Genomic DNA, 22,423 nt, shown 5'->3' on the forward strand with positions numbered 1-22,423 from the left:
ATGGAGAGGGGCGGCATACAAAGCTAATAAATAATAATAATAATAATAATAATAATAATAATAATAATAATAATAATAATAATATTTACATTTTTGATAAACTCATTCAATGAATCTAAGCTGTGCAAGCTGAGATATCATGCACTGCATTGATGCTTCCACACAATTTTACAGTAACCATGAGATAAATCATAAAACAATGTCCATGAATATTCCTTACTTGCATTGTTTTGCAAATCCATGTAGTTTGAAGATAATTGTATTTGTACCACCAGGTTCTAAGTGAGAGAGAAAGGGTAAGCAATAAAAATGAATGTGAAACCTTCTAAGCAGCTTATAAATATAATATTAAAGAACACCTGTCATTTCAGATCGAACAGGCAGTACCTGTTAGTGGGCATCCATTCACCTGCTGCCTACTACGTCCCTTACTTTGTTGTGTCACTGCCACATCAGCAGCCGCCCCATTAAACTGAATGGAAGTCAAGGAGGAGGCGCTGCAGGACAGAGATGACAGTTGCTCTTTAAAAATTATGACTTAAATCCAGTTGATTTTTACAGATGATTTAAATCAACATGATTTAAATCAAACCCATTCTGGAAAAGGGTTATATTGCTTGGGGTATGGCCGTGGCACATTCTGGTTTTTGTTATCTGCATGAATTTACCAATATGTACAGACACAAGTTCCTTATCAGTAAAATTCTCAGATGGCTTAGCGGAAGATGTGTAATGTAAAAGATTTCTTGCCTTTATTTTATATCTAGATTAAGATGGCTACTAAGTTTCCCAATATATACAAAGCTGATACTACATTGAGGACAAAACTTGTTGTCCAAAAACAAAAGAGACTAAATGAATTTAATAAGCGCAGGCAATTTGTAGAAGTTGAGGTACAAACATCAGTAGACAACGCTACTTATCAGCTGGGCATAGGAAGCAAAGCTTCTGTGCCAAAGCCAAGTAAGTAAAAGCTTTTTAAATATTAACCAAGACTTGTTTTCAGTTTTTATCTTTGTTGTATTTCCTAAATTTACTAAGTTATTTTATTATCTTTTTCAATACAACAAGTCTTCAGGCAGGTTAAGAAAAGGTTTCATTTCTAAGTCTATCCTTGAGCTGAATTTGTACCTAAACTGTTACTTTGTGAAATGTTTCTCTTATTATGAACTGCTGAAAACAGGTGTGCACAGACCCTGAGTGGGATGGGAATTGCCGGTGTCTGCAAATGGAGAGACATGCAAGAGGGCTCTGTCTATGACAGTGATGGCGAACCAAAGGCACACGTGCCCTATGTCAACTCCAGCATACATGCATGTGCTAGACAGAGCTGAATTTGTACCTAAACTGTTACTTTGTGAAATGTTTCTCTTATTATGAACTGCTGAAAAGAGGTGTGCACCTTTTGCAAGATAGGCTGTATGACACCAAAGTATAGTGTTCCCTCGATTTTCGCGGAGCATACGTTACGAGACCACCCGAGAAAGTCGAATTTCCGCGAAGTAGAGATGCGGAAGTAAATACATTATTTTTGATTATGAACAGTATCACAAGCCTTCCCTTAACACTTTAAACCCCTAAATTTACAATTTCCCATTCCCTTAGCAAACATTTAGATTATTACTCACCATGTTTATTTATTAAAGTTTATTTAATTTTTTTTTACTAAAGGCGGACAAAAGTTTGGCAATGACATATGATGTCATTGGGCGGGAGAAACCATGGTATAGGGGGAAAAACACGAAGTATTTTTTAATTAATATTTTTGAAAAACCGTGGTATTGACTTTTTGCGAAAATCAAGGGAACGCTGTACAGTAGTCCTTATTCTGGCAGTATGACACCAAAGTAGTCCTTATTCTAGTTACCTATTGACTTTTCACAATAAAAAATACCTAAGATTAGTTTAGGTGAAATGCATCTGTTTTTATTGTAGCAATTATGATGCATCACTCCAAAGCTAATTGCTTACTAAAGATAACTTATGGTGCACCTAAACAGCACGTAAAAAATTTTAATACCGTTTCCCCAAAAATAAGACAGTATCTTATATTAATTTTTGCTCCCAAAGATGTGCTACGTCTTATTTTCAGGGGATGTCTTATTTTTTTTCAATGAATTGTATCCGGTATCCTCCTGCAGCAAAAACGCATCCAAACACGCAGCTGCATGTTGGATGCATGTGGATGTGTTTTAAATCTGGTTGATGCAGCATTTTGGGATGCAATTTATGGACAGCAGTGTTATATATGTTCTGTTCGGGAATGCTGCGAAATGAAACGTCTCCTACATCTTACTTTCGGGGGTGACTTATTTTCGGAGAAACAGGATAGGAAATGGTCTAGCTAGTCTTATTTAGCTTTATCCTTTCTTACTGTAGTATCAATTTATTGCCTGTGCATTTGAAATATATGATAGTTTTGTCATCAAAAAGGGCTGGGGTCTGTCCCCAGAAAGGCTTACATTCTGAATCTCAACATCAGAGGAAAAAGGGAGCGCAGAAATATAATTGGAACCAAATTGAGCAACAATTCTTATATAATTTTCCCTCATTTGCTATCCTTCATCTATCTTGCATTACGGCTCTCAGTATTTTCAAATAATATGGGTATGAGCACACATGACAGTTTCACTTGGGACAAAACTGTATTAGAATCATGATATCGATCCCACCATGGAGTATTGGTTAGGAAGCAGTATAAAACTAACTGTAAGAATGGTGTGTATGTATATGAGTGTGTTTTTTTCTTTTTTTCTTTTTTTTATAACTTTTTAATGGGTTTTTTAGTTTGTTATGTTTTAATCTCAGGTAAGTATTCAACTACTTTTACTGTTTTGTATTTATTCTTATATTTATACCGCTGTTGTAAGCCGCCCTAAGTCGTTTGCAATTGGGCAGCATAGAAGTCGAATGAATGAATGAATGAATGAACCAACGAACCAACGAATGAATAAATAAACAAACAAATAAATAAATATGAGTAAAAGAATCTTCACTGCTATGTCAGCTTATGGTTGGAGATGAGTGCATAGATTCACATATCTGTCCAATGGAACTCAGATGGGAGACTTTTTTTACATCTGTCAGTCTATTTACTGCACATCTTGTTAGTCTGGTCTTGGGCGCTTTTAAGTTTTAAATTTGGCATTATAAGGAAATATTTATACAATTCTTATTAAAATTGGAATAGAGGGGTGGCGTTAAATTGACTTAAAATGGCAACAAATATTTCTATCTGAAAGCTCAGCCACAAGCAAACAGCTTGAAGGGATTTGGAAAGGCTTGCATTTTAACTGCACATTAAATGTATTTCTTCTGCCCCCACAGCTAAATCTGGATATCAGCATTTTCTTCACTCCTCTGAGAAACAATGCTGAAAAACGTATTTCAGTTGATTCATGCAGAAACCTTATTAATTCTCTCCTTTTCCGGAAAAGAAGAAATAAGTTACATTTAAAATCCTAATCTTGGAATCCATAAGCTTTAGTTCTGTTATTAAACTCAATTGCCTTTTCAAAAGTATACTTCTGCTGGAGAAGACACCTACGGAGAATATGAATTCTAGAATGTTCTGTGGTCTGTGTCTATTGAATTTTAATGCAACAATGTTCTCAATTGGCTTAACGTGACTTGATCAGTTAAAATGTTTTGGACTTAAGACTTGAATAGTAAAATTCTGCTTGTCGTTAAATGAGTAGAAGAGGGAGTGGGGGAAAATATTTTAAAAGGCTGCTGCCTTTCAAATGTCTGTTTTTTAATATTTTAATAATTAAATTTATTTATTTATTAAAATAAAGTATTTACTTATTTATTAAAATAAAGTATTTATTTATTTATTATTAAAGTTCTGTAAACTAGATCTGTATCCGCGTTTTATTTGGATTTTACAATATTTCTCCAACCATTTCCACATATGTGCCGTATTTTTCACTCTATAACACACACTCCCCCCCCCCCCAAAAAAAAAAAGTGGGTGGAAATGTCTGTGCATCAGTACCGGTCCTTTGGTGAATAGCAGCGGTGGGGTCCTTTAACAGTGCCGAACCCTGCTTCTTCTGTCTTAGTCATTGTCCATCTTTTTTCTCCGCAATGCTGGAGTCAATAGCCAGAACTGGCACAGGAGAGGACACATATCTGTAGTCCTCTCAGGCTCTGCCTGTTTTGTTTTGTTTTTTCTTGTTTTCTTCCTCTAAACCAGTGGTTCTCAACCTTTCTAATGCCGCGACCCCTTAATACAGTTCCTCATGTTGTGGTGACCCCCAACCATAAGTCTACCACCAATTATCCTAACAGAGCTATAAGCTGATTGGCAGGAAGATCAGAGGGACACCCCCACTGTAAATACCTGATTGGTCAGATTGCAAAAACACATTCCATGTGTCTTTCCCATAGTCTTAGGTGACCCCTGTGAAACGGTTGTTCGACCCCCAAAGGGGTCCCGACTCCCAGGTTGAGAACCACTGCTCTAAACCTAGCTGCGTCTTATGGTCAGGTGCGTCTTACAGTGTGAAAAAAAATGTTAAGTAGATCTAAACATTGAATCATAATTGAGTAGAAGGCCAATTCACACATTACATTAAGTCATGATTACAGGAAGTCCTTCATTTACATTCACAACTGAGATTGGAATTTCCAGTGATAGCAGTCACTGCAATCCCAGTTGCTATTATTAACTGAATCCCAATGTCTTTAGGTGAGGCAACTTCCTACTGGCTTCCCATAACCAAAGTTGGTGGAGAAGCTGACGGGAAGTTCCAGGTCCCAGGTAGATAAGAGGCTGCTGCCAGGTAGAAGAGGGCGCAAGAGGATGCAAGGGATAATCCATGAGAGGTATGGGTAAGGAAGTATTTGCACTATGTGGGTGGAGAAAAGCTTGCAGGAGTGCATAAGAGGCATCACCCAAATTGGTGAGAGTGTAGGAGAAGTGCAATATATGTTAGGGAGGATGCATGAGAGGTATAATGAGAGTTCAAGGTCTGCATCCAGCAAATGTAGAACAGGTGGGGAGGGGGTACAGGTGGGGGAGGCTCTTCCAAGCAACTTGTGATATTTTCTGCCAGCTCCCCCACTGTCTTTCTGAGAAAGCCAAGGAGGGCAGGTTGCAAATGGCAATCATATGATTTTGGGTGCTTTGCAAAAAATGGAATGAGTTGTCTAGCACCCAGATTATGATCACGTGGCCACAAGGGTTCTTGGGCAGCAATAATTCCAATTACCAGTTGTAGCATCACCACTCAACATCCTCCTAACTGTAAAAGGTCACTGAACAAATGATAAATCAAGGATCACCTTTAATTTGGCTGGGTGTTAACAATATTAAGTTATAAATCAAATGTGGACAGTTCTATTAAACCTCTAAGAGTTACAGGGCATGCCTGCTGATACTGTATATTGATATCACTGAATGAAAGGGAAGAAAAATGTTGGGTTTTATGAACTTAAATCAAAATTCTTACCTAGGTCTCATGTTTCAGGTCTCATTTTTGTATAAAATGACCTGAAAATCATCAATTTTCCTATCAAATTTCCTGACAATGTTGTTAGGATCCCAAAATAGAGTTTGGATGGGAAGAAAGGCGTTCCTGGCCAACCAGTTATCTATTTCAGCTATAAATCTTGATCGACAAACCATTAACTAGCTAATTTCACACAAAGCCTGAAGCGATCCATAATTTAGTGCAATTGTGAATCAAGCCAGTGTAGCTTTTTAAAAATTTATTTATTATTTTGATTTATAGGCCGCCCTTCTGATGGACTCATATCTTTCCAATATGAAAAGCAGCAATTCAAAAGATTAAAGGCATGTGCCTTTCATAACTTTCTTAGAGTGGTGAATGTCCATGATACTGTTGGCATCAGAATAGATGTGCCCTATGCTCTGTGTCATGTTTCTCAATGTCAGCAACTTTAAGACACAGACTCAGGAAAAACTAATTCACTTAACAACCATTGCAAAGAAGGTTGGAAAAAAATCAGGTCCGGTGACATGACGCCTAAATTTATGACTGCAATGGCTTATAGCTATCATTCTGAGCAAAACTATTCATACACAAGACTGGTAGCCTTTAAGAGTTTTATTTCTTAGTCTATATAATACAGTATATCTCTTTTTAGTTTTATAGGGATGTTAAGCACTAGGCTGCAATGGGCCAAAGTCTTGGCTTAGATCATGAAAGGCGTGACACTGGTGAGGGTGACATCCCCAGAAACATACAGCTTGGTGATCTGCTGCAGCTCTTTAATGCGGTGCTTGTACTGCATGAGATGAGCGTCATCAACAGCTACCTTCAGTTGATCTGCTTCACACAGAATCTGAATCTGTAAAAAGACAGATTTAAACATTCCTAAAAAGTTATACAGTGGTCCCTCGAGTTTCGCGATCTCACCTATTGCGAAACGCGGCCCCAGCAACAGCGTGGGGGGGCGGGCGGCACGCGCGCGCGCGGGGAAACCCCAGGGCCGCTTCTCAGCTGGGAAGCGGCCCCAGCAACAGCGTGGGCGGGCGGGCGGCACGCGCGCGGACAAGCAGCAGCAGCGAGGCGGCGGGTAAACCCAATCTTCGACTCCTCGCTGCTGCGGTGGAAATAAAAACACCATCTGCGCATGCGCAGATGGTGTTTTTACTTCCGCACCGCTACTTCGCGACAAATCGATCATCGCGAGGGGTCCTGGAACGGAACCCTCGCGATGATCGAGGGATCACTGTAATAAAAATTACAGAAACACCATGAATTCATGTAACCTAAATCTTGGTTTTTTGCACTGGGCACTATGGACTTGCAGAACTAGCATTTTGTGTTTGATATGCTTACACACAAAAAAACCCCACCACAAATATTGTATGAAACCAGGAAATGTAGTGAGAAATTTATGACTGCAATGGCTTATAGCTATCATTCTGAGCAAAACTATTCATACACAAGACTGGTAGCCTTTAAGAGTTTTATTTCTTAGTCTATATAATACAGTATATCTCTTTTTAGTTTTATAGGGATGTTAAGCACTAGGCTGCAATGGGCCAAAGTCTTGGCTTAGATCATGAAAGGCGTGACACTGGTGAGGGTGACATCCCCAGAAACATACAGCTTGGTGATCTGCTGCAGCTCTTTAATGCGGTGCTTGTACTGCATGAGATGAGCGTCATCAACAGCTACCTTCAGTTGATCTGCTTCACACAGAATCTGAATCTGTAAAAAGACAGATTTAAACATTCCTAAAAAGTTATACAGTGGTCCCTCGAGTTTCGCGATCTCACCTACTGCGAAACGCTATATCGCGAGTTTTCAACCCGGAAGTAAACTCCACCATCTGCGCATGCGTGCCCTTCCACGCATGCGTAGATGGTGGAGTTTCCCCGCCGGGCAGAGGCTTCCCTGGGTCTTCCCCCTCTTGCCCCGGTAAGGCGCGAGCAATGGCGTGGGCGGGTGGGCGGCACAGGCGCGGGGAAACCCCAGGGCCGCTTCTCAGCTGGGAAGCGGCCCCAGCAACAGCGTGGGGGTGGGTGGGCGGCACGCCCGCGCGCGGGGAAACCCCAGGGCCGCTTCTCAGCTGGGAAGCGACCCCAGCAACAGCGTGGGGGGGGTGGGCGGCACGCGCGCGGCGCGGGGAAACCCCAGGGCTGCTTCTCAGCTGGGAAGCGGCCCCAGCAACAGCGTGGGGGGGGCGGGCGGCACGCGCGCGCGCGGGGAAACCCCAGGGCCGCTTCTCAGCTGGGAAGCGGCCCCAGCAACAGCGTGGGGGGGTGGGCGGCACGCGCGCGGGCGGGGAAACCCCAGGGCCGCTTCTCAGCTGGGAAGCGGCCCCAGCAACAGCGTGGGGGGGCGGGCGGCACGCGCGCGCGCGCGGGGAAACCCCAGGGCCGCTTCTCAGCTGGGAAGCGGCCCCAGCAACAGCGTGGGCGGGCGGGCGGCACGCGCGCGGACAAGCAGCAGCAGCGAGGCGGCGGGGAAACCCAATCTTCGACTCCTCGCTGCTGCGGTGGAAATAAAAACACCATCTGCGCATGCGCAGATGGTGTTTTTACTTCCGCACCGCTACTTCGCGACAAATCGATCATCGCGAGGGGTCCTGGAACGGAACCCTCGCGATGATCGAGGGATCACTGTAATAAAAATTACAGAAACACCATGAATTCATGTAACCTAAATCTTGGTTTTTTGCACTGGGCACTATGGACTTGCAGAACTAGCATTTTGTGTTTGATATGCTTACACACAAAAAAACCCCACCACAAATATTGTATGAAACCAGGAAATGTAGTGAGAAAAGTGGCCTCTTCCAGCCTCATGAGCCTCAAAAGAGAGCAATGCTAAATTCAGCATCAGAGGTTTTTGGGTGAGTGATTTTTTTTAAAATATCATGCATGCACACACCCATAATTCAATGCCTGGGGAGGGCAAAAACAGCTTCCTCCGGCCCCCAGAGGCCCTCTTGGATCCAGAAACAGTCTGTTTCCCAACTTCTGGCGGGCCTAGCAGGCTCGTGTTTTCTCCTCCCCAGGTTCCCTGGAGCCGGTGTGTGTGTGTAAAAATGCCCCCCCCATCCCCCAGAGCCTCTCTGGAAGCCAAAAACACCCTCCCAGAGCCTCTGTGCAAGCCAAAAATCAGCTGGCCGGTACATACATGCACGTTGGAGCTCAGCTTGGGCAACGGCTCGCGTGTAGGCAGATATGGCTCCGTGTGCCACCTTTGGCGCCCATTCCATAGGTTCGCCATCACTGGACTAGTGCAATCAGACTATACTGACAAAAACTTATGGAACTCAATCCAACTAAACTGACAATGTTCTCTTGCATTTTACTCTCATTTTAAGTCTAGTTTTTAATCACTTTCTGGTAATCATCCAAGAACCTTTATGATTGCCTCTGTTGAAGTACACTGGGAACGACAATGCTCTGCTTCCTATGCAGAAAAATGAGGATGTCAGGGCATCCCTGGAGGGGGAGGGGGGGCAGTAAGAAGCTTCCTATTCATCCTTTGATGTCATCTGATTTACAACCCTCATATCAGAACCAGTTCTCTATCTTGCTTTAGGTGCTATGTAGAAACAAGGCGGCAGGATTAGAAGCGTTCACAGGGCTCGCTTAAAATGGTTAGTGATTGAGCCATTTTCTGTGTAATAAATTGAACCATTTACTAATCAAATAATTTAGACTTGTACAATATCCAACAGCAAAGATACACACCGAAATTAACAGTAAAGGGAAACAAATGGTTCAAATGCAATCACTAAGTATTTTTCCAGCTTTTGTTGAATGAATGTAATACTGTACATGCAACCCGTCTTTCTTAGCCTGAAGCCCTTCCAGGGGTACTACAATTCCCAACTATTAAAATTCCCACTCAGTTTGGGTATTTCTGGGAATTCTGATGGATGGTCTTAAGCGTGAACATGAGTAATAGAAATGGAATCAGGTAAATTAAACTATCCTTGCAATATTCACATAAATAATTTCCAGGCAATCAAGTTCATCCTTGATTGGTTTTTTAGTTATTTTAGTATTGGATTGGATTGTTACATGCTGTTTTTATAATTGTTGTTAGCCGCCCCGAGTCTACGGAAAGGGGTGGGATACAAATCCAATAAATAAATAAATAGCTATCAAAAGGACACCTGACACAAAAACTTTACCTTAAAAGGTTTGCCAGCCTCAAAAGGAAACCTGGGTGCCGTCCGGTCTTCCGTCCCCCAAACATTTTGAATCTTGGTGTTGCATACAATCACCTTCCTGTTGTCCTCAGGGAAGCGAGGATTGAAATGGAAAGCAATGTCATCGCCTTTCTTCAAATCTACTTGAAATCTGCGAGAAATGAGGGCACAAACTTGTTATTCCAAGGTTCTAATTGTTGAATCCTATGTAAATAGTTGCTCCTATGTAAAAAAAATGCTGTCTCTATGCAAACTGTGTAAAAATAGAAGTCGCGCCTGATTGGCTCAGACGCTGACAGTTCTCTTTTGGCCGGAGCCGCAAAAGTAGAAAAGGAGCGCCTGTTCTCTGTTAAAGCAGACGTGTTCCAGCTGAATGTCACTTGTCTTAAAGAGCTGAATAAAAGGAACCGTCTTGTTAGCCTCCTGTCTCTGGACTCTTCACTGGCGACGAGGATGGGATAACCACGCTCTCACCATGAACAACCTGCCAGTCGGCCGGGCTCCTGAGTTCTTCGATCCGGAGAAATCCTCCTGGGACGCCTACATGGCCAAGTTCGAGATCTTCCTCGAAGCTGCCGGGATACTGGACGCCGACACCGAACGGAAGCGGGCAATCTTCCTGAACTACTGCGGCTCAGAGATATTCGATCTCGCCCAGACACTAACCGATCCGCTACCGGCCAACTCCGTCGCTTGGGACGTCCTGAAAACCAAGCTCGCCGCCCACTTCAAGCCCACGAAGCCAGCCATCGTGTTCCGGCACCAGTTTTCCAGAATGGGCCAGCTCGAATCCGAGTCAATAAACCAGTTCACTACGCGTCTTCGTACGGTGCTGTCAAAATGTAAATTTGACAACCCAGAAGCTCGCCTCACCGATGCCCTCATTTTCGGCATGAAAAATGCTACGGTCCGCAACAAGCTCCTCACAGAAGACGAGCCTTCTCTCCAAGCAGTAATCAAGCTGGCACAAACCGCAGAAGTCGCCGACGCTGCTGCCAAGGAGTTAAAGAAACATGACAAGCAGGAAGTCGTCGCCCAGATCGACTCCAAAGCTTCCCGCGCCGAGGCCCCAGACGACCTCAGCCCACCTGCCTTCACCGAGGACAGCTGTTTCCTGCTGCAACAGGATCAGTCGAGACAACCCAGATACCCTCGCCCCGTCGCCCCCTGCTCCGGCTGCCGAGGGAACCATCCATGCCAACGCTGCCCTTTCCGGGATGCCATCTGCTGCCGCTGCAACCGGCAGGGCCATATCACTGAAGCCTGCAGAGCCCCCATGCCAGAAGACTCTTTTTCCACACCGCGACCTCCTCGGTTCCAGACCCAAACAGCTCAACCGCGCGAAAACAGACTTCCTCGGTTTTCCGCCCGCAGAAACAGCTCAACCGTCAACCGTGACTACGCAAGAGGTAAAAAACATTTTTCCATAAATAGCACGGCAACAAAAAACAGGAGCAAAATCATAATTTTGCTGCTCCTAAACAACAAGCCGTGCAGCATGGAACTGGACACTGGGTCTAAGTATATCATTATGCCATGGGAAAAGCTAAAATTGTACATGCCTAGTCTCTCAAAATCTGCTCTTATGCATACTACTTTAGTAATTAAGGATTTTCAGGGGGGAATAATACCAGTATTGGGGAAGGTAAATGTACCAATTATGTTCAAAAATGTCAAATGTAACCTTCCTTTGATTGTTGTTGCAGGGGCTAGGCACTCTCTTAGAAACATAGAAACATAGAAGTCTGACGGCAGAAAAAGACCTCATGGTCCATCTAGTCTGCCCTTATACTATTTTCTGTATTTTATCTTAGGATGGCTATATGTTTATCCCAGGCATGTTTAAATTCAGTTACTGTGGATTTATCTACCATGTCTGCTGGAAGTTTGTTCCAAGGATCTACTACTCTTTCAGTAAAATAATATTTTCTCATGTTGCTTTTGATCTTTCCCCCAACTAACTTTAGATTGTGTCCCATTGTTCTTGTGTTCACTTTCCTATTAAAAACACTTCCCTCCTGGACCTTATTTAACCCTTTAATATATTTAAATGTTTCGATCATGTCCCCCCTTTTCCTTCTGTCCTCCAGACTATACAGATTGAGTTCATTAAGTCTTTCCTGATACGTTTTATGCTTAAGACCTTCCACCATTCTTGTAGCCCGTCTTTGGACTCTCTTCTGGGATTGGCATGGATGGATCCTTTGGGTATTGAAATCTCTGGTATTTGTAATGTCAAATCTGTTGACATTCCCAACTTCTTGCAGGAATTCCCTGAGGTCTTTAGCTCCACCTTGGGGTCTTACAAAGGGCCACCTATCTCTTTTTCTATTGACCCTAAGGTTCCCCCTGTCAGGCTAAAACTCCTTAGGGTTCCCCTACCTCTTCTTCCAAAGCTTGATCTACAGCTTGACAAGCTTATAGGCCAGGGCATTTTAGTCCCTGTGGATCAAGGGCCTTGGAAGACACCCATAGTCACGCCTTTAAAGCCTGATGGCTCTTTGAGGGTTTGCGCTGACTATAAGTCAACGCTTAACAAGGCACTCCAACATCACCCTTACCCCATTCCTGTGGTGCAACAACTTCTTCACTCCCTGGGGGAAGGGAAAGTGTTCGCCAAGATCGATTTGGTGCAAGCTTATCAACAGCTCCCTGTCAATGAGCCAACCGCACTCGCGCAGACTATTGTCACTCACAGGGGGGGCGTTTAAATGTACCAGATTGCAATTTGGGGTAAGCATAGCCCCTGGGATTTTTCAAAGCATAATGGAACGCTTGTTGTCAGGAATTAAGGGCACTATTCCCTATTTTGATGACATATTAATTTCAGGAGAAAACCAATCTCAACTCAACCAGAGAATAAGGGAGGTATTACATAGACTGCAAGCTAAAGGCCTAAGAATCAAACCAGACAAGTGCATTTGGGGAACTAGCAGTGTGGAATTCTTAGGGTATAGGATTGATGGCGAAGGCATCCACCCCACTACTGAAAAATTAAAAGCCATTAGAGAAGCCCCAGAGCCACAGAATAAGACAGAATTGCAGGCATTTTTAGGCCTTCTAAATTTTTATTCTGTTTTTTTAAAGCAGAAGGAAACAGCAGCAGAGCCTCTACACCGGGTGCTTCAGAAGGGAACTCCTTGGACATGGAGGAGAACTGTGCACGAAGCCTTTTCGCAAATAAAGCAGTTGTTAACTTCCAAAAGTGTGGTAGTTCAGTACAGCACTTTGCTACCCGTCAGGCTTACGTGTGATGCGTCCCTAGTATGGGGTCGGGGGGGTCTTGGCACATGTCTTGCCAAATAATACAGAAGCCCCAATTGCTTTCTTTTCCAGGACAATGACTAGCACAGAGAGAAATTACAGCCAGCTAGATAAAGAGGCTCTAGCTATAGTGGCTGGCGTAAAAAAGTTTCATAACTACCTTTTTGGCAGGAAATTTGAGTTAGTCACTGACCACAAACTCTTGCTAGGCCTGCTAGCCCCTAACAAACCAACACCTCCATTTATGTCTCCTAGACTAATCAGATGGGCATTGTTTCTTTCAGGTTACCAGTATGACCTTATTCATAAAGGAGGTAAAGCCATCAACCACGCAGATGGTTTAAGTAGGTGCCCCATGGCAGAAATAGTTGAGGACCCAGCCCCATCTGCTGATGTTTTAATTCTAGAGCTTGAGGATAACCCACTAACAACAGCAAAAGAGGTTGCTGACCACACTCAGCAAGATCAGATTTTACAAAAGGTGGTAAATTGTGTTCTGAAGGGGTGGCATAACGACTCTTTAGAAGCAAACTTAATTGAGTTTAAAAACAAAAGACTGGAACTGTCATATGTAAAGGGTTGTCTGTTGTGGGGTGATAGAGTAATCAAGTACTCACTATGTTACATGTGGGCCATCCTGGTATTGTAAGGATGAAGGGCTTAGCCAGGGGGCACTTATGGTGGCCTGGTCTGGATGCAGACATTGAAAGGTGGGTAGCCAAGTGTGACCCATGCCAAGAGTCACGGCCAAATCCCCCCAAAACAGCTCCAGTCGAGTGGGAGCAACCTGCAGGGCCTTGGTCCAGGGTCCATATTGATTTTGCAGGGCCAGTGGGGTCTCAATATTTCTTGATAGTGGTAGATGCATTTTCAAGGTGGGTTGAAATTATTGCAATGAATAACATAACCACTAGTGCTACCATAAAGGTTCTGCGCCATTTGTTTGCCACCCATGACTGTCCTGACATCTTAGTGTCAGACAATGGGCCCCAATTGACAGCCAGGCAATTTGAATTGTTCTTAGATAACTTGGGGGTCAGACATGCTCTCATCTCGCCTTACTCGCCATGGGCTAACGGGTTGGCAGAACGGTACGTTCGGGTGGCAAAAGAGGCATTGCGCAGGTCAGGCCCTGGGGATGTACAACAGCATCTGGACCAATTTTTGTTAACACAGCATATCACACCTAACTCCCACACACACAAAAGTCCTGCTGAAATCCTAATGGGAAGGAAACTCAGATCCCCACTGGATAGATTACACCCAAGGTATTGCACTCATAATCCTATGTATGTAAATCCTGAAAGACAATTGTACTTGGGTCAAAGTATTTTTGCAAAAAAATTTGATGGGGGGTTAAATTGGATGAAGGGAACAATTGTACAGCAAACAGCCCCTAAAACTTATGTTGTAAAATTGGATGATGGCCGAATGTGGAGAAGGCATATCGATCATTTACGAAGGTGCATTGAAGCCTCCCCTGTACAAACCGCTAATACAGACTCTTCCCCCCTATCAGACTTTAGCGCGCAACCCGTCTTAATGGACATACAAATGGACTTACCAAGACGGGACAGGTCCTCCAGCGATGTCGAGCCATCTTCGTCCTCGGAGGTCGGTATTGTGCCTGCCCACTCAACACAGCAGGCCGGAGCTCAGCCTCGGCCCCAGCCGCACTGTGGAGGTACAAGCGAACCGACCTCCACCGTTGAAAGCGAGGACTCGAATGATCTGCGCAGGTCAGAAAGAACTCTGTGTAGGCCAAGCCGATTGGAGGACTTTGTCACATGGCTGGCAGATTGACTTGTCTCTGACTAAGGAGGGAGGGGTGTTGAATCCTATGTAAATAGTTGCTCCTATGTAAAAAAAATGCTGTCTCTATGCAAACTGTGTAAAAATGGAAGTGGCGCCTGATTGGCTCAGACGCTGACAGTTCTCTTATGGCGGGAGCCGCAAAAGTATAAAAGGAGTGCCTGTTCTCTGTTAAAGCAGACGTGTTCCAGCTGAATGTCACTTGTCTTAAAGAGCTGAATAAAAGAAACCGTCTTGTTAGCCTCTTGTCTCTGGACTCTTCACTAATACAATGAAATAACCAGCTGTCTGCAAGGCATATAAATCCTTCCATCCCCCACCATCCAATCAGAGTTGAAGAAATGTCTTGGATGAGAAGGAAATACAACTTTAGTAACCAAGTAGTTGATGCATGGAACTCACTACCAGACTCTGTGGTTTCGTCACCTAACCCCCAAAACTTTACCCTTGGACTATCCACTGTTGACCTCTTCCAATTCCTAAGAGGTCAGTAAGGAGCGTGCATAAGTGCACCAAAGTGCCTTCTGTCATCTGTCCTAATGTTTCTCTTTTACTAGTATCCTGTATATGAATATTATTATATCTTTGTATATCACCAATACGTACTTGACAAAACAAATAAATAAAATAAAAATAAATTTTAAAAATGTCCTCTGGGAGTTGGGCGGCATGTAAGTTCAAATAAATAAAAACCAGAAAGTTCAGTTGCCTCTTGAAAGAAAAAAAGCACACCTCTGACTGAGAATCTCCATAGACTCATGCTCTACAGGAAGCTTACAAAACAAAGCTGCTCTATTTATTACATTCATCAATTTAATTATTAACTTGAAAACTTGGCTCCCCAGTTGTCAATGTGCTTATAGGAATCGTCAGGCTATTTTATTTTACTATAAAAACTTTAAATGAGAACCTTGTGGGCTGTAAAGCAAAGTATTCCTCTCACATACAAATTTTATTTGTAATCATACTTCTATATCCATTTCGGTTCCATACACATTCTTAGAAAGTTAAAATCACAGAAGCTTAATAAAACCAGAAGCCAAAGAGGGGAGTGGGGTAGAACAGTCTATTACAATGTCTCCTATTTATCTTCTGAGTGTTTGAAGCAAGTCAAGAGTTTTCTGGGCAGGTGGACACAATCCCAGACCAAGTACTAGAGCAGTGTTTCCCAACCTTGGCAACTTGAAGATATTTGGACATCAACTCCCAGAATTCCCCAGCCAGCAAATGCTGGCTGGGGAATTCTGGGAGTTGAAGTCCAAATATCTTCAAGTTGCCAAGGTTGGGAAACACTGTACTAGAGGACAGCTACTCATCAGAGGTATCCTTACAATGAAGGAGGATGTTACAGGCTGGCACCTTGCTTTGCATCCTACCAGCATGGCATTTAAAATAACAGCAGCAACAATAATGAAGAAGATGAGGTGGGGTGGGGTACTAGGAAGGCCCAAGGGAGACATTACATAAGCTCCAGCAGTTCTAGCCATAGCAAATATGCCAAATGTCTTGCAAATGCAAAGAGGTGAGTGATACAAGACAAGGACTTTCATTTAATTTCAATTATATATATATTGTTTTTTTCTGTTGGATTACCCTGGTATATTGAAGGAACGTCACAGCTTCTTTTTGCCTCTAGGCCCAACCCACGGCCATTTCAAGGCAGTTAATTTATTCATAGCCAACAAACTATGTTCTATATGTATCACATGTTTTTACTGAATTTTTAAAATTAAGGGAGACTAGGATAGCGCTATTTCGGCCTTGTTCTGGCCTCATCAGCTAGTCATACCCTTACTGCCTTACAAGGCAGAAGCCCCAGGATCAAATCCCAGTAAGAGTATGGCTAGCTGGTGAGGCCAGAACAAGACCGAAATAGCGCTATCCTAGTAATAAAATAGTAACAAAGAGTAAAATTCTACAGTACAATGGATAAAAATAAGTAAAAAATAAAACCCAGGATAAATAATATTCAATCATCCCTCATTCATACTACTGGCCAGAGCGAAACTATCGCTCATGGCCCCCAGCAACTTGAATTAAATTGTCCATTTAATCCACAGCTGCAAACTGGGAAGGAGAGACTGCATGTAAGCCTTCAGCATGCTTTCTGCAGCCTCCAGAACCCTCCAAATTGATCGAGTCAAAATGTGCCCTGTTCTGATCGTTAGATTTATATCCTGCTTTTTAATCTTAGATCTCAAAGAGACCATCTTTCCTTTTTTTTTCTTACAATAGCAAGCCTGTGAAGGATTATTCACAATCCTTGTCCTAACACCTTTTTTAAAAAAATATATTTTTATTGATTTTGTAAATATGGTTACATAAAAAACAAACATAAAACAGTGCACAGTGCATGTGCCCATCATCTGACCGACAAAAGAACCCCCATCACCACCACCACCCATTGCGGGGGGTTCAAAAATTTACTAGTTTATATATATATATATATATATATATATATATATATATATATATATATTTATTTCCTTGGCTCTACTTTGCATTTGTTATTACTGAAAGAGTGATTGGAGTTTATTTTTCACATTTGCATCACAGATTCTACTCAACATATAACCTTTCACCTTATTCCATCATACCATCAGCTTCTCCAGTTTGTTTTCATCAAAGTTGTTTAATCTTATTTCCATGATTTCAAAATGTATGTGATCCACCATGTACCAGTACCAGTACCAGTTCTGTAATGTCCATTTTATAGACTCTTTCCAATCCAATACCACTACCGCTTGAGCACTTTCCAATGCTGCAGTTTTTATTTCTTTAAAATCTCTTAGTTCTCTTTGTTTAATTAAAATTGCTATTTCTTTTGTAATTGTCCAATTAATATTTAACATTTTATTTATTTCATTCTGCACTTCCTTCCAAAATTTCTGAATTTCTACACACTCCCAGAACATATGCATGAAAATTCCTTTCTTTTGGCAACCATGCCAACAATTACCTTTCTCTTTCCCCTGGAAGTGTGCAAGTTGTGCTGGTGTATAATACCATTTGTGTAAGATTTTTCTTCTCATCTCTTTAACTCTTGTGTTTTTAATTTTATGTATAGTTTCTACTATTTCTTTCATTTCACTTTCATCTATTTGTAAATCATTTTGCCAGCATCTTGTCAAACCTTTTATTACTTCCTCTTCTGCTTACAATAACATTCTACATATATTGCTAGCTTGAGCTTTTGTATTATTAATCTTTTCTTTTATTATTTTCTCTAAACAATTTTCTTCTCTCAAGAAAGCTTCTTTATTCTCACTTTTATTTAAGTATTTACTTATTGCATTAATCTGCAGCCATTTCTGTTGACCCAGCCACCATTCCAGCCGAGTTCTGCTAACTCTCCCGTCCTTCTCATATAATTGTTCAATTCTCATTATCCCTTTGCTATTTAACTCTTTTATAATTCTGCTTAAGTTAACGTCATTACCTGTATTCAATACATGTAACGTTGATAATTTTGAGTTTCTAATTCCCCATTTCCCCTGCCATTTAAACCATATTTCTAAACCTGCTTTCAGAGGGTCGGTTAAATTATTAATTTCTATTTTACTCCATTTTTTAAATAATAACTCCTTATTATTTATATTATTAATTTCCTTTTCCAATTTCACCCACTTCTTTTCCCCCCATAACTGTAGTTCCATTAATCTTTCTATTTGAAATGCTTCTCTATATAATTCTAAGCTCGGGCTTCCCCCCCCTCTTTCTCGTGGGCAAACAGCCATTTTTTCCTTATTCTAGGCCTTTTGTTTCCTTCAATCCATTCTCTCAATTTTGCACCAGGAAAGGTACCTGGTAAAACCTGAAATAAATACATCATTTTTGGTATAATCATCATTTTAAGGGCTCTTAGCAATTCTTCACAACCTTTTTTTCCTCCAGTTTTTTATCTGCTTTTGAGGTCTCTTCCATATTGAATTATAATTAACCATCGCAATTTTGTTGGGATTCTTTAACAACCAAACTCCTAAGTATTTCATTTTTTTACATCCTAGTTTCAATCCTGACGCTTTTTGTATCTCAATTTGCTCTTTAGGGCCTGTATTTAAACAAATTATCTCTGATTTCTCTATATTAATTGTAAGACCCGACTGGTCTTTAAATTCCTGGAATAAGATCTTTATTCTTTTCATCATTTCAATTGGGGTTTCAGTCAATACTATAGCATCATCTGCAAAAAGATTTAATTTTAATTGAAGTTTTCCTATTTGGTAACCTCTCCACTCCTTGTCATTTCTAATTTTATTTGCTAAGACCTCAATTGCCAATGCAAATAACACTGGGGATAGTGGGCAACCCTGCTTAGTTCCATTCTGAATTTTAACCTTCTCTGTTCTGTTACCATTTACCCTAATATAAGCTATATTATCCTTATAAATTGCTTTTATAATTCTACAGAAGCTATCTCCCATATTTAAATCTTTACACAATTGAAACAAGTAATCATGGTTAACTTTATCGAAAGCTTTGTACACATCTAACTTTAAAATACCTAGTTTTCTTTTGGTAGTGGTAGCATGGTGTATCACATTAACAACGTTTCTAATTGGTTCATAAATCCTTCTTCCTTTAACAAATCCATATTGGTCTTCTCCAATTATCTTTGGTAAAATATCCTCTATCCTGTTTGCCAATATTTTCATAAATATTTTGTAATCCTGGTTAAGTAAGCTGATAGGGCGATAGGAACCTGGATCCATTAAATCACGATCCGGCTTTGGGATAGTTATAATCTCTGAAATTTTCCATGACTGTGGAATTTCAAAGGTCTGAAAAACATTATTAAACAATTTTTCCAAATGCGATAATAATTCATTCTTATAAGTCTTATAATATTCACCAGTAAAACCATCTGGGCCTGGGGCTTTAGCAGGTTTCAACCCTTTAATAACTCTAGATATCTCATCATTTGTTATTTTTGTATTTAAGATTTGTCTATCTTCTTCCGTTAATTTCTCATTAACTTCTATAGTTTGCATTGTGATATGTTCTTTTTTGTATAAATTCCCATAAAAGTCTCTCATTTTTTCCATTTCTATATTACTATGTTTTATTGCACCTTCCTTATCCTTTAAAGCAGGGATATGGGATTTCTCCTTTCTTTTTTTCAAATAGTGTACCATTTGTTTCATTGATTTGTTCCCCCATCCCATAATTCTCTGTTTTACAATCATCTTCATTTTATTCCATCTCTTTTCCTCAAGAGATTGTAGTTTCTTTTTCTTAAATAATAATAATGTACTCCAGCCTCTATTTCTTGTAATTTTCAGACTCTCTTGGATTAGGTCTATCTCTTTTAATAATCTTTCTCTTTCAACTTCCCAAGATTTCTTAATAAAAGCTTCAGTGCTAATACAATTACCTCTCATAACAGCCTTGTGTGTATCCCAAACTATTGTTTGCTTAATTTCTCCTGTTTCGTTAATACTAAAGAATTCACACAATTCCTTTTGTAATTTGAGTCTATTTTTTTCACTGGCCGAAACCACAGGGTTGTATCTCCACATCCTTTGTTGTCTACTACCATCCATTTCAATCACTGCTAACAATGGAGCGTGATCTGATAACCAAATACTTTATCCCTGGCCAGCTTCATGATTCTATAACGTTTTTTCTGCGATGACAGTCCGTTCACATTTAATGACAATAGAACTCTTTCACCCATTTTACATACTTTTAAGTGTGTTTCCCCCTCCTGCAAAACAGAGCCTGTTGGAAAAGTATTTGTTAGTTGTCTTGAACCCCCACCCTAGTGCCTCTTCCCTTGTCCTAACACCTTACGCATTATATCCCACTGGCTACAGTACATGTAATAAAGGGGAGGGTTTTGATTATGGCCATCATCTTATAACACACACACAAATCCTAATGCATCCTTGATTTAATTTGTTCCTCCTAATCCCACCCACCCACCCAAGTAATGGATGTCGAAGGGCAGTCCATCCAGCAGTAAACCTAACAGTGTCCTGTAAGAAACGGGCTTACTATCACCCACCACCCCATCATTCCTGCCTTGTTACCTGTCCAGCTTTGGATTCACTGTCCCAGTAATAGTTATTAACAAGCGAAGCACAAGTCCTGAATGAAGGGGTAGGTCAAAAGGGACAATCTGAAGACAAAAAACAGATTACATCATGTCAAACCAATTAACAACATTGAAGAGCCCACAGTCCAACAAGGTCTAATGCTGTAGCCTGCCTTGACTTTTGACTTTCTTTTTATTATAAATATATCTCTTGTCATTATTAACCCTCCCACAACTTTTTTTGTAAAGTTATTTCTGAACTTGTTTTCCTTTGGGCCCCCTCTTGGTCTCAGATAAAGGCTTTCTCCCACATTATTCCGCCTCTAGTTTCTATCTCTGACCTGTGGTCTTGATCCCCAGGAGGGAGGAAGGGCATTCCAGAAGAGCAAGAAAGGCAAAGTTTAGTTTATATAGGAGAGGACCAGATGGAGCCTGAGGGCAGGGTCAAATGTATCATCAGCCTGGAGTCCCTAATGCCCCCAAAAGAGACCTTAAGTCCAGTATCCCCATTGAAGTATGCGAACTCTTATCTGGCATCAGTTCACCTTGACCATTAGTAGATCTGATTCTTAAGTATAGTTTGCATGGAATAAACTCACTGTGCTATTGAACGATCCCTTGATTCCTTGTGTCGGACAGCTTTATCTGGGAAGAAAAAATTAAGGCATCTACTCCCTCTAAGTTCTCATAGTGTATGTTTAATGGTGCAAGTAGTTTGCTTTGTTGAGCAAAATTTCCGGCTATGGGTGAGGAACAGCAAAGGAAGCTGCTCAGAAGATCCTCAACGTGGTTTCTGGAGCTTAGACAATCTTGCTAAATTCCCTTCTATGTGTTGGGCTTGAGTGTCATTAAATGCATTTACAATAAATCATCACTGATGTTCAATCTGCATCTAATTGACTAAACTTTGGGATCTTCAATTTGGAGCCAAAAGGTCTTGTCCTAGAAGTGAAATACTGTATTTGAACACCCAGCAAACATTCAGAGTTTAATTTTGGTCTTACCAAGAAGAATTGCTGTTTCTTTGTTTAAAAAAGAGAAATTTTAATCAAAAACTGAAAAAGCAACGCAGGTACCCCCTTGCCGTGCACAAATCAGAAACATGAATATATTTTTCTCACCAATGGAGCATTAAATCCTCCAGGTCCACTTTGTGGTGCAGTGGGCTGTGCTCCACTGTCACTTGGGGGCTGCCCAGGAACAGGATACATTCCTGAGGCTCCTAGTGGACCCATTCCTGGTGTGTTCAAAAATGTGGGCCTCCAAAGCATGAAACAGGTACTCCTCCTCCTGGGCATGTGCCTTGTGCTGTGGGATATGAGCCCGGTGTGCTGGGAAATGCTCCTGGTGCTCCAGGATATGCTCCTGGTGCTCCAGGATATGCTCCTGGTGCTCCAGGATATGCGCCTGGTGCTCCAGGATATGCGCCTGGCGCACCAGGATAACTTAAAGTACACGGCTGATTTCCCCAAGGAGACGGTTGCATACTTGGATTACGATTGTTGGACCCCGATAGGGCATCTGATAGCTGTGAAGAAAATAAGAAAATTGTTATATAGAACTCTTTTTTCCTAAGCCAGTAGTAATATTTTTTCTGAATTTTGGGAATGTTTGGCTTTCTCAGAAGGTTGCATGATCCACGGCAAATTATTACTGCCCCTT

The 22,423-nt window shown here is 41.5% G+C and overlaps 1 protein-coding gene across 1 annotated transcript; it reads right to left on the reverse strand.

Moving 5' to 3' along the window:
* Positions 1 to 6,929: 6,929 nt before the first annotated feature.
* LOC139156627 (galectin-3-like) lies at positions 6,930 to 22,001 on the reverse strand. Its single transcript, XM_070732482.1, has 4 exons — positions 21,883 to 22,001; positions 20,757 to 20,845; positions 9,631 to 9,799; positions 6,930 to 7,187 (listed from the first exon to the last, which is right to left on the reverse strand). Exons 1-4 carry the CDS (start codon positions 21,994 to 21,996, stop codon positions 7,032 to 7,034), a joined length of 528 nt encoding a protein of 175 aa, XP_070588583.1. The 5' UTR covers positions 21,997 to 22,001; the 3' UTR covers positions 6,930 to 7,031.
* Between the last annotated feature and the right edge of the window lie 422 nt (positions 22,002 to 22,423).

The sequence above is a fragment of the Erythrolamprus reginae genome, chromosome 1, assembly GCF_031021105.1.
Source record: "Erythrolamprus reginae isolate rEryReg1 chromosome 1, rEryReg1.hap1, whole genome shotgun sequence".
NCBI classification, from domain to species: domain Eukaryota; kingdom Metazoa; phylum Chordata; class Lepidosauria; order Squamata; family Dipsadidae; genus Erythrolamprus; species Erythrolamprus reginae.

Bases quoted from the DNA above. Each gene is read 5' to 3' on its own strand.
- LOC139156627 (XM_070732482.1), bottom strand. From the start codon at position 21,996: ATGGGTCCACTAGGAGCCTCAGGAATGTATCCTGTTCCTGGGCAGCCC. The intron at 20,846-21,882 runs GTGAGAAAAATA...TTTTGTCTTCAG, and splicing joins GAGGATTTAATGCTCCATTG to ATTGTCCCTTTTGACCTACC. The intron at 9,800-20,756 runs GTAACAAGGCAG...CATTTCTCGCAG, and splicing joins GTGAATCCAAAGCTGGACAG to ATTTCAAGTAGATTTGAAGA.